Source organism: Podarcis raffonei, chromosome 2, assembly GCF_027172205.1.
Source record: "Podarcis raffonei isolate rPodRaf1 chromosome 2, rPodRaf1.pri, whole genome shotgun sequence".
NCBI lineage: Eukaryota > Metazoa > Chordata > Lepidosauria > Squamata > Lacertidae > Podarcis > Podarcis raffonei.
The window spans coordinates 61,666,109-61,678,576 of NC_070603.1; the positions used below are offsets into that span (position 1 = coordinate 61,666,109).

A 12,468-nucleotide genomic window follows, 5' to 3' on the forward strand; every position below is an offset into this window, starting at 1 on the left:
CAAGGGGCGCCACAACAATGCTGTAGAATGGAGCAAGAGGGGGGAGGGATGCCAAATTTTAGTGTCGCACAGGGCGCCACTGAAATTTGAGAGCTCAAAGTCCGCCACCGACTCAGTGAAAGGACTTGGAGATTTGATAAGGGTTACTTTTGATAAACAGAAAAAGCATGTAAGTGTATAATTTATATATCAGGCATAATTTATAGCATGATGAGAGCAAAGCCAATGTAGAAATCGCAAAAGGCAATGAATTTATCACATCAGCTACGCGTTTCTTACCATCTGCAGCAAAGTCTGTCAGATTACTTTGAGAGGGAAGATAACCTTTCTACACTCAAAACCTCTTTGCAATTGCACACGGGCAAATGCATGTCAGGAGGACAATTCTCGTCATAAAAAAATCACTGCAGGTGTTTTTCATATTTTTCTGGTAAGACATTCTCAGTAACAACAAGTGACCATTCTACATACCTGGTGGGCACCTGCATTCAGATGATACGTCTCTTGCTGTACGCAGTTTGGCTAATCCTTCACTCAGTTTCTGTTGGGGGGTGGGAGGACAAAAACATGTAATTACAGAAAAGAAGTGGTGTGGGTGTATGCATGCAAGCGCGCCCTTTAAACTGTATTACTGCTATTATTCATATACATACAATCCGAAGTTAAGCATTAAGGCCCGCTGATTTCATTAGGAAAGTTAAGCACATGCTTACATCCACCCCCCCGCCCACTGAAACTGTGAGATTTAAAACTGTACAGATTGACCACAATCTGTATTGTTAGCATGTGATGTGCCGTCTTAACTTTCTTTGTAGAAGACTTCATAGAACCACAGAATTGTAGAGTTGGGAGGGTCCTGAGGATCATCTAATCCAGGCTTCCTCAACCTTGGCCCTCCAGATGTTTTTGGCCTACAACTCCCATGATCCCTAGCTAGCAGGACCAGTGGTTAGGGATGATGGGAATAGTAGTCCCAAAACATCTGGAGGGCTGAGTTTGGGGGTGCCTGATCTAATCCAACCCCCTGCACAGCAGTAATCTCAAGTAAAATATCCATGACAGATGGCCATCCAACCTCTGCTTAAAAACCTTCAGGGAAGGAGAGTCCACCCCTTTTGAGGAAGTCCATTTCACTGTTTTAGCATACAGTTATGAGATTCTATGATACAGCACTCCCAAATACATGGCAATGGTGGAAATTTATTAGGGTATGAAAGGTTGTCCCTGCCTGTATATGAAGAAGGCTTTTCTAATCTTGGGGTCATTTTTGGTGGAGGTGATGGGTTTTTTTAAACCAAGTGTGATGAACTGATTCAGAAACAGAACAATCTTAGTACATTAGTGACTAGCGTACTTCTCCATGTTCTTCTGTGCAGAGTTCTAGAAGGCTTACCTACAAATCCCTAACTTATTTATTTTATGAAATGCTTAAGGGTTGTCATTTAGAAAGACTGCTGAATTCCCAACAACATGGGTAGCAACACTAAACAACTCTTGGTTGTATTTCACATAAGCTAGCATCCATGGGACTGTTTTGTCTTTTAAGATGAAGAAATGCAAGTTTTGGTTTTTGTATTGTACAGATATTTGTGCTGTATGTTGTAAACCACCTTGCAGTCTTCTGATGAGGGGCAGTATATAAATTTAATACCGTATTTTTTGCTCTATAAGACTCATGTTTTCCCTCCTAAAAAGTAAGGGGAAATGTGTGTGTGTCTTGTGGAGCGAATGCAGGCTGCGCAGCTATCACAGAAGCCAGAACAGCAAGAGGGATCGCTGCTTTCACTGCGCAGTGATCCCTCTTGCTGTTCTGGCTTCTGAGATACAGAATATTTTTTTTCTTTTTTCCTCCTCCAAAAACTAGGTGCGTCTTGTGGTCTGGTGCATCTTATAGAGCGAAAAATACGGTAAATAATACTAAATAACAAAAACAGCAGCAATAGCAATCATAATGGATCTGCTTGTAGCACAAACACCACAACCATTTTGCCATGTTTTGCTCCAATTCTCTCCCACAAATGCCAAGCCACAGTGTTTCTCCTTAAATAGGGATTTCCTTTGGGTGTGTGTAGATCATTTATGGTCTGGGAGAACATGCAGGGGAGAATTCAAGGAAAGGATTAAGCATTCACATTTTGATTCACTCCCTCAATTGCAAAACCATATTGTTCCAAAATGTCTAGTTCCAACCATAGTTGCAGATACTTCCAAGTTTTAGGACTGGCCAATAAGCTGAATGTTTTTAAGGCTACTAGGAAACAATATAGCTATTGTAAATTAAACCAGTGTTGTTTGTTTACAACTACATACTTCTTTAATCTGCACTCATTAACATTTCTGCTCTAGCATGAAGACCATCCACTTTGAATTGAAGTCTTTGTTTCAGAACAAGTAGAGAGGTATTACTACATCCCAGTCTTTGGGCAGGGGGTGTTAATGCATTAAATTTTTTAGTTAAATGGCAACTTGGTACCAAAGTAAAGTTTACAGAGAAGCCTTTGACTGCACTATTTAGAATTTCATTTGGCTATACTTCCAAAAAGCTCTTCGTAAACTTATTAAATATTTGAACAGATAACCATATTCGGATTTTGCACCCCCTGCAAAGTTTTAATTACTTCCCAATGTCTCTGCTGGTTTTATGCCCTATGACTCAAATTTTAACTAAACAATGACAGACATTTCTAACAATATTCTACATTAAAATCAAGTGTAAATATTAGCTGCTGAAACCAATTTTCTAAAAAATTAAATGTTGCAAATTCAAATAACAATTAATTTTCCAGATGTAAAATTCACATTGATGATATGCAATTAATGATGTCATAAGAATCCAAAGTGGAGGATGCTGAACTGCCATATCTAGAGCTTGAAGTGTACATGACAGCAAAGAAGAAGTTAGGTCAGAATGGCATTTTTCCTTGCTGAGTTTTGTCATGTTTTTTTAAAAAACTATATCCCCACTCATGGAGAATACATAAGAATCCACATGTCCAGAGTCCAAAGCAGTTTTAACCATTCACTGTTATATTTCCTTCTTTGCTTTCTTTAGATTATTTATATAGTGCTCACCTACATTCCTAACTAAAACCACTTATAAGTATTTTTCTAACACAGTAAGAGATAATCCCTGCCTTTAAAAGTTCTACAATCAAAAGAAGACAAGATAAAACACACCTGAATTTCCAAGTAGGGCTGTGATATTATTATTATTATTATTATTATTATTATTATTATTATTATTATTATTACTATTAATACCCCTCAGTTTTGACTCATTTAGCAGCTGTGGTCACTCCTACAGAAGGATGGCCTCTTTGTAACCTTCAGCGTGGACTACTGTAATGCACTCTGTATGGGGTTGCCTCCAAAGACTGTTGAGAAACTTTGCCAGGTCCAAAAGTGTCTGCCTGATTAGTTACAGGGTGAGTCAAATGGAATACATTAACCAGATGCTAAAACCAGTTGCTTTCCACCTTCTTTTCAAGTGCAATTCTGAGTGCTAGTTTTAACCTTTAAGCCCTAAACAACCACAGCCAAGATTGAGGAAAAATTTCTTTCGTCAAACTCAGAATACACTTAGAAGAGACCCAGCCCAGAGCCTTTTCTTTGCCCTGATTGGCAGACACAAAAGAGCAGGACTCTCTCAGTAGTTAACTGCTCCTCTTTATATTGTAAACTGCCCTGTGATCCTCAGGTGAAGGGTGGTATATAAATTTTAAGAATAAGAATTCCCTTCCCAGGAAAGCCTGCCGGCAGATTCCAATCTAACATGAGAACAGTGAAAACATAAATTTTAGCAGGGGTTTGAGAAGTGAGTTGGGTGTTATTTCAAGCAACTTTTTATGTTTACTTTTTAGAGTACAATTTGTACTTGTTTATGGGGATTTAACTGATTTATTCTATAAAAAAAGATTAAGTTGTTTGATTTTCTAAGCCGTCCTAAGGATTTATCTGGAACCAAAGTGACAAAAGGACAAGTGCAAACATAGTGGTACCTTGGTTTATGAACTTAATCTGTTCCGGAAGTCCGTTCTTAAACCAAAGTGTTTTTAAACCAAAGTGTGCTTTCCCATAGCAGCATTTTACAAATGGAACACACTCAACAGGAAGCAAAACATGTTCTTATTGCAAGGCAAAGTTCACAAACCAAAACACCTACTTCCGGGTTTGCAGCGTTCTTAATCCAAGTTGTTCATAAACTAAGCTGTTCTTAAGCCAAGGTACCACTGTAAATGAAAAAATGCAGGGCACAACATACAAATTGGAACTGTCATTTGGGCTGTAATCCTATGCACAATTTACCTGGGAGTAGACTCCATTAAACTCTATGGGACTTGCCTCTGAACAAGATTGCATAGGATTTCACTAAAAGTGGCAAATGCATGATAAGATGGAAAAATATTTCATGAAAAGCATTAATCTTTTTTATTTTTGAATCAAAATGCCTTTGTATAATGAAACTAAAAAGGACACGATCACTTCCTCCAGAAGTTCCCAGCACTTCCACGTTGTTGGTCAGTTTCTCCCTGTTGGTGAGGACCAGTTCCAAGATTATGATGGATATAGCTGGGCAAACTGGCTGCCTCCAAAGTAACTCTGAATGTTCGTTGGAGGAAGGCAGTTTGCCCAGCTGTATACAATCTATTAACAAAAACAGAGAAGTTTCTCTACTTAGCCTATTGGTTCTGTGTATTCACCAAAGATTTCCTAACTTATTGATTAGAGGAATTCTACAGGTTTCCTTTAGGACAAGGTCTGACAGGTCAGAGAGGTGGTAGCCTGGGAGAAATGTTCACCCTTTGATGACAAGCTGTTCTTGTCCTTAAGAATATTTCTATGCAAGTTCATTTGAGATCTCCATGACTGTGTGGTTTCACCTACAGACATACTCTTGGGACATTTTGTGCAGTATGAGAGTGAGCTATACCACATGCTGCAATGCCCCCTTGGAGCTCTCTTCTTTCAGCTAGCATGCCATCACTGATCTCCCTTCAGTGACATCGCCTCCCTTCTTTGGCACTGTCCCATAACAACTAAAAATAACAAACTCGCAATACAGTTAATAGGCAACATTACATTTGCTTCCCTTAAGGAAACGCTTTAGCAAAAAGAACTTCCAAGGTTTAAGATTGCTTTTCTATACTGCCTTCCGTTATTCCTTAGTCAACCAGTGAATTGTTCAAATCCTGAAGCCATCAAGTCCGTTTGTGGCTTATGCACATGAGCAAATAGCATCAAGGAAACCAGTGAACCATCTTATAAAATATAGGAAGGCAATGAAGAACTAGTTCTTCATACTGTGGATTTTGAGGGTAAGAATTATCTTCTGACATACATGACATAAAAGGAAGTGATTCACATAATGCAACAAGTAATGCACAATCGTTAACTGTCAAACACCTAACATGTAGTAGTAAGTTTCAGGGAGTGTTGCTAAGGATATGAGCCTACTACTAGGGTGGCCAAGTAAAAGAGAGGTGAGGGCTCTGGCAGCTTTAATAGTTTTGCAGAGAATGAAATTTCAGCAGGTGTAGCTTACATAAAATTCTCTCTTCTACACAACTAATACAGGAGCAGGAGCCCTGGTCTTTCTTTCTTTCTTTCTTTCTTTCTTTCTTTCTTTCTTTCTTTCACCTGGCCACCCTATCATCATAAGAACATAAATAATAAGAAAGCATTCCCTAAGGAACATATGGATTTCCATATTATTTGTTTATATGAACGTAAATATGATCTTGGTAAATGCCCATCATGGAAATGTAACCTTCACCGTAGCCAATAATTGCAAGACATTATAGTGTAATTCTAGGTGCATTTATTGAGAAGTCCACTGAGTTCAATGGGGCTTATACACCACTAAATGTGTAAAGTTTTGCAGACTTAGACTGCAATCCTACACACGCATAACTGGATATAAGCTCAGAACTTAACCTGGAGCAGACACACATAGAATTTCACTGGCACTCATTTAAAACAAAGCAGCTGACTTAGTAATAGTAATAATAATAATAATAATTAATAATAATAATAGTAATAATAATAATAATAATAATACCATACATGGTATTAATCAATGGCTAATCAACAGTGTTAATTATTCATTGATTTAACATCCAAGTGCTTCAGTACAGTCAAAAGACTTCAAAAAATTTCTCAAATATGCTCAACAATTAAATATTATCCAACAATCGAATTCCATTTTACAGGGCAAGAAATAATTTGTAATACTATACAAAAATTAATGATTTGCAAAATGTATCTGGACAGAAATGAAAGTTCCCATTAGAGAGCTAAGATTTTGCCTCCCATCTGTATTTTGCTATCTTTACAATGATGCCTCTTCAACCTAAAATCAAACCAACATATATACGCTGTCCATATCTTATCCGTAATTATCATTCCAAGTAAAGAACTGATTCTGCTATGTCAGTTCCTTTTGCTGCACTACTCCTACTCCTACTCCAAAAGCGACTTCCCCACTCCTCCCCTCTTGCTCTTCTAGATCAGTCTTTCCTAACCGTGTGCCCTTCAGATGTTTCAGACTGCAGCTTGCATCAGTCCTCACGAACCTGGCCATGCTGGCTGGGGCCAATATGAGTTGTAGTCCAAAACATTTGGAGGGCAACAGGCTAGGGAAGGCTGTTCTAGTTATTTATCACATACAAATAACCTTGAACTGATCATACAAACGACATAGAAATTCCATCCCAAATCCAAAATACTGATACAAGTGCTCTATCTATAGCCAGGAGCGCACTCCAGGATATACTGCAAGTTTTACTGTGACAGCAAAGGGATTAGCATGGAATATGCTTAACAGTTATTGGACAATTGCCTTACATGAGTGAGCTGTTAGTAATACAGCAGACTTAAGAATCCATGTAGCCTGGAAAGCATGCCCACACTATCCAGAACTGTCCATGTTTGATGGATGATATTTGAAGCTCTGCAAGATCTGTATCCGTCAGGTCCATCTGAAAACTCCCTGCTACTATTTCCTTGACTTGCCTGCTCACAATCAACAGCAAAACGGGTTAAAGACAGCCTATATAGACTGCTGTCAGGTTTAAACATTGAGCAATTTGGGGGCAATTTTTCCATAATGGAGCTATACCTACATAATGATTTACTCTGAGCTTATTTTACATATATTTTTCATAAAGTATTCACAACCAAGAGACCTGAGCTGTCTTGTACAATCTAATATCAAGACAACTCACAGGGAAACTGTGCTCTTAGTGCGAGTCTGGATCTGAAGCATTTAACAATTAAAAAGTCTATTCATGATCTCCAGAATTCAAACAGCTGGCCGCATACTCCAACGTCTTATGGATAAGAAAACCCTAAGTGTCATCATTAATGTTATCTAAAACTACTGGTTCAATATCATTTTCTGTCTCCTCTGGCATGAACCTTCACACTAGTCTCTGGAGAGATAATCAATATTAGCTCATTGCAACAGAATAATTAAAAAACATTGTGCACTTTAAAGACTTGTATATTTATATTATAATGAAAGCTTATGCAATAAATAAATAAATGTGTTGGTCTTTATGGTGCCACAAGGCTCTTTCTCACATTTATATTAGTGGTTCTCACAAAAAGAGAACCCACCAGTGGAGAATCATGAAGTTTCATCACCACACGGATCAAAGAAGCTGGGCAATTAGGAAGGTCCTCTTGAGGAAACACAATTAACTTTTGTAAGCAGTAAAATGTTTGGCACTTTGCTTCCATACAAGCCTTAGCATCCATCAAAATGCTTTTCATCATGCAATTAGCACACAAGCTCCAAGATATGGGTCACACTTTGTAAACCTTTGCAACTCTATTCAGAAGTACTCGAGAAATGCAATTAAATTTCTCTTTAAATCTTACAATAGCACTAACATGAAAAGGTTACTAAAGTACCTCTTATTTTGAGGAATTATTGTTAAAATGATGGGGATTTTATCAGTCTTACAGAATGTGATGTTTGTAATATTCAAACTTCTTCAGTGGTCCATAGCACTTATTTTTGAAAATTTGATTCAGTCACCAATGTATGTTTTCAAAAGGTGCTAATGGCCAAGCTTTTCCCTGAGTGATAGCTTAGTTGGTAGAGCATGAGATTCTTAATCTCAGGGTACTGGGTTTGAGCCCCATGCTGGGTGAAAGATTCCTGCACTGCAGGGGGTGGACTTGATGATCCTTGTGATCCCTTCCAATGCTACAATTCTATGATTTTATGAAATCACACCCTTTAATCTGAAAGCTCTTTCTCCTCTAATCCCAGATGTACTGGAGCTGGCTGTAGTGTACTGATGGACAGCATTCTGCACATGCTCAAAAGCACTCTTTTGCTCCCCACCTTTTGGAACCCATAGCCCTGGAATCTGAACATATTTTCCTGGCAGTGTGTGACAAGGGCCAAGGAAATCCGAGTTCTAAGCCACTCAGTTCACTGCAGACACTGGGCCAGTCGATATATCTCAGCCTAGGCTGTTTTAATGAGGAAGAGGGTGGAGAGAGAAGGATAAGGAACGCTATTCCAAACTCCTTGGAGGGAGGAGGAGGATAACAGCACGCAACCAAGGGCACCCCATAAACTTCGCATTCAAAGAAGCGGGAGACGCTAGTCTGCCTGCCCCTCCAGCAGCTAAGTGAGAAGTGGTAACCCGATTCGCCTGCTGCAGCAGAAGCGACACCAGTGTCCTGGAAGGCACTTTCAAGGCGAACATAGCACAGCGCGCGCTTGGGGGAGCGACGGTCTGCCAGCGCTTCATCCGATCGAAAGCTCTGGCCACGACCCGTTCGTGAAGCTCCCAGGCTTGGTCAGCCTTGGAAGGCACTCTTCATGCGGCTCAGGGCTCTCGGCATACGCCACGGTGGATCCCTGTCAATCACCGCGAGTTTTTGGAGAAGTTGGAGACGGAGAGAGCTGCCGCAGCCCTGCCCGCCTCCAGAGTCCTAGGCGTCGCAGGCGCCTGCAGCCCGTCCGCCTCCCTGCCCACTCACCTCCTGCAGGAGCCCGTCCACCTGAGGCTGCAGAAGGGCGAGCAGGGGCTCGGCGCCGAGCTGCTCGCCGGGGCTCCACGCGCGGCCGGCGGCCAACTCCTCCTCGAGGGCCACCAGCCGGCCCTCGAGCCGAGAGGTCTTGGCGTTGAGCAGGAAGCAGGCGCCCACCGAGAGGAGCGAGAAGAGCAGCGAGACGACGGCGGGGCCCTTGCCAGTGCCGCCGGGGGGCGAAGCCGCGGGCGCCTTCTTCTCCCGGGGCTCGCTCATTGCGCGGGGAGGGTGGCGGGCACACGGTCCCCTCAGGGGGGAGGCGGCGGCGGCTCCTGAGGCGGCTCTCTCCTCGCTCCTCACACTTGGGGCGCGCTCGGCGGCGGCACCTCCTGGCAGCCGGCTGTTGAGGAAAGTGGGGCAGGAAGTTTGGGAAGCGTGGCCTCTTTCCCTAGCATGGCCCTCCAGCTGCGCGGGGCGGGGGCGGGGAGGTAGGTGGGTGGTGGACTCTCCTCCTCCTCCTCCTCCTCCTCCCTCAGCGCTCTGGGACTGGGGAGGGGGAGAAGCTCGCCAGCCCACTCCTCGTCCTCCCTGGGGATTCCGATGCGGGTAGCCTCTCCCCCCCCCCATGGTTTCTCCTCAGTCTCCTCCCAGCGCGCGCGGGAGCTGCGCAAATAGCCCCGGCTGAAAGGGGAGAAGGACGCTTCCAAAGCGGGAGGTGGGTTAAGAAGGGGCTCGTCGGCGAGTCTCGAGTCGTGCCTGCAGCTGCGGAGGTGTCAAATGCGGCAGGATTCTCCTCTCTCCGCGCGCCTCCGCGCTTTGAGGAGGGTGATCGTTGCCGTCCTGTCCGTCGCTTGCTCTGGGAGAGGGTCCCGTCCCTTGAAGCCACCGGGACTATTTCCAAGCGCTGGAGGCAGCCGGCGAGGTCTGTCAAGGGACGTGGAAGGCGGCGGGGTTGAGGCTCCTCTTCCTTGCCCCGACTTTGCGAAACGGAAGGGCCACAAAAGTCCCGAAAGACCCCAACGAAGCCACTCGGAAAGAGGCATGTGTTTGTGACGCTTCACTTATTATGGGCAACCCGTCCTTCAAACCCGCAGGAAGGTTTACACACAGAGAGAAAGAAAACTGTTTTAAAACATATCAGTGTCCTTAGGCTGCAGTCCTGCACCCACTTATCTGGAAGGAGGTGCAGTTGAATCAGTGGGACTTCTTAGTAGATATGCGTAGCGTTGCGCCTTAGTATTTGAACTGCAGGGAAATTAACTGTGCAACATGCCAGTCGAAAGTATTCCCACGGAATTACTGGGGGTTACTCCCAAATAAGGGACGCGGGTGGCGCTGTGGGTTCAACCACAGAGCCTAGGACTTGCCGATCGGAAGGCCGGCAGTTCGAATCCCTGCGACAGGGTGAGCTCCCGTTGCTCGGTCCCTGCTCCTGCCAACCTAGCAGTTCTAAAGCACGTCAAAGCGCAAGTAGATAAACAGGTACCGCTCCGGCGGGAAGGTAAACAGCATTTCTGTGCGCTGCTCTGGTTCGCCAGAAGCGCCTCAGTCATGCTAGCCACATGACCTGGAAGCTGTATGCGGACTCCCTCGGCCAATAAAGCGAGATGAGCGCCGCAACCCCAGAGTTGGTCACGACTGGACCTAATGGTCAGGGGTCCCTTTACCTTTTTACTCCCAAATAAGCAGGTAGGAGATCACAGCCGGAGGGTTGGTATTAATTTGAGCCAGGGCAAAGCGACGGTGCCCGTTTCCAAAACCCTGACCCCCCAAAGCATTTATTTAGAGCTCTTGTGGGCAGCACAAATTCAAATCCCAGCTCAACTTCGGTTGCAATCCTGTGTGTTCCTCTGGCCTTGTTTCTGAGTTTCTAATTCATAGGATTGGCTTGTTTCTAATTCATAGGATTGGCTCCTTTGGCTGATGTGAGGCTAACTTGCAACACTGCTAGAGAAGGGTCTATACTAAACTTGAAAAACACAAATCCCATTAACTGTAAAAGTGAGTACAGTCATTTAGGATTGGGCTCCAAGAGGAAAGGTGGGGCAATGAATAGCAGAGAAGTAAGTTGCAGTGTGTTCAGTGTGCATGCTGAAATATATACTGAATTGGATCTGAAAACACATAATACATTTACCAGCTGGAAAAAAATACAGTGTCCCTGAGTTGTCCCCAGTTAGCAACCACAGAAAGTTTGTAGCAATGGGAGGAAAGTGTGTTTAGGTTGGAGAACACAGCTTCTAGCACTTGCTTGCGCTGCAACACATCTCTCATGTACTTTAAGCAGTGTGTACAACAACAAAGGAACACAGGAAACTGCGTCGCACGAGTCATCTAGATCACTACAGTCTACCCAGACTGGAAATGGCTCTTCAGGCCTTTAGGCAGGTCTTTCCCAGCCCTACCTGGAATTGCTGGAGACTGAACCCGAGAACCTTTCCATACAAAGCAGATGCTTCTGCCACTGAGCTCTGTATTTATTTCTTTATTACATTTATATATTGCACTTTCCCCAAAGTGGGTCCAGAGTGGTAAACACATAAATACTAAACCAGTACAACTAACTTTCAACCATCAGATGCTTGGGTAAACAGGAATGTTTTAACATTTATCCCAAAAGCCAATAGCAAGCGAGACTGAAATACATCATTAAGCAAGGGATTTAGCAAACAGGGAACCACCACCAAAAAGGCTGTGCCATGGGTCACCACAACCCAGCAACCCCCAGTGGCAGAACCATGGCCCTTACACACTGAGCTAATTCCCTTCCCTAGAACAGATTCAGTCTCTGTGGCGACTGTTTCCCAGAATTAAGGAGTTCTGAAAATAAAACAGGGAACTTTAAAATAAACTCTGTAATTTCCAAACGGCTATATTTCAGGACAGTTTAGACTGAAAAAGGAGAAGTGAGCACCACCAATCTTTTCAGAGCAGATCATAATAAAATAAGGACAAGCTGGGAATCTGGCTCATAATTGCCCACGTTTTCTCAGAAGTAAGTCCCACTGTTTTCAATGGGCTGCATTCCTTAATGTGTGGATAGGATTGCAGCTTTCATTTGAAAAATAATCCTGTTCTCTGTGTGGTCCTACGATCCATGTCCACTACTAAATGAGAAAGTTGGGCCTGCTAAATGGCTGAGGTTGCTCCTATCTGGTAAAACAACATGGCAAAGACAAGTTCTAGCAAGCTGAATCCTGATTACTTCAGTAACAATAAGCTGTCCCTGTGAGTTAGGGTGGTGCAGTGGTTAGGGTGTTCTGCTACAACTGAAAAGAAACTCCTACTCAGTCTTGAAGTTTACTGGGTGGTCTTGGGCCAGTCACTCTGGGTTGTAACCAATTAAATCATTGTGTGCTGAAGAACTGCCATGAGCATGACAGAACTTCCCCCGTCTCCTTTTCCTGCACGCCATTGCACAACACCCAAATCTGCTCCAGAAGATTTGGGGGGGGGACCCAGAGCACATTTGGGGAG

At 43.3% G+C, this 12,468-nt stretch overlaps 1 protein-coding gene across 4 annotated transcripts in view; it reads right to left on the bottom strand.

Annotated features, from left to right (window-relative positions):
* Positions 1 to 9,846, bottom strand: part of LOC128407920 (homeobox protein engrailed-2-like) — a 219,882-nt gene extending 210,036 nt beyond the window's left edge. For 2 of the 4 annotated variants that reach the window (XM_053376940.1, XM_053376941.1), the window contains exons 1-2: positions 9,001 to 9,836; positions 472 to 541 (exon numbers count right to left, since the gene is read on the bottom strand). In XM_053376940.1, coding sequence (XP_053232915.1) covers positions 472 to 541; positions 9,001 to 9,618 — 688 coding nt within the window. In that variant the 5' untranslated portion in view covers positions 9,619 to 9,836. Of the gene's footprint in view, positions 1 to 469; positions 542 to 9,000 lie in introns of all 4 variants that reach the window. The other 2 variants (XM_053376939.1, XM_053376938.1) reach the window with 2 other exon arrangements.
* Between the last annotated feature and the right edge of the window lie 2,622 nt (positions 9,847 to 12,468).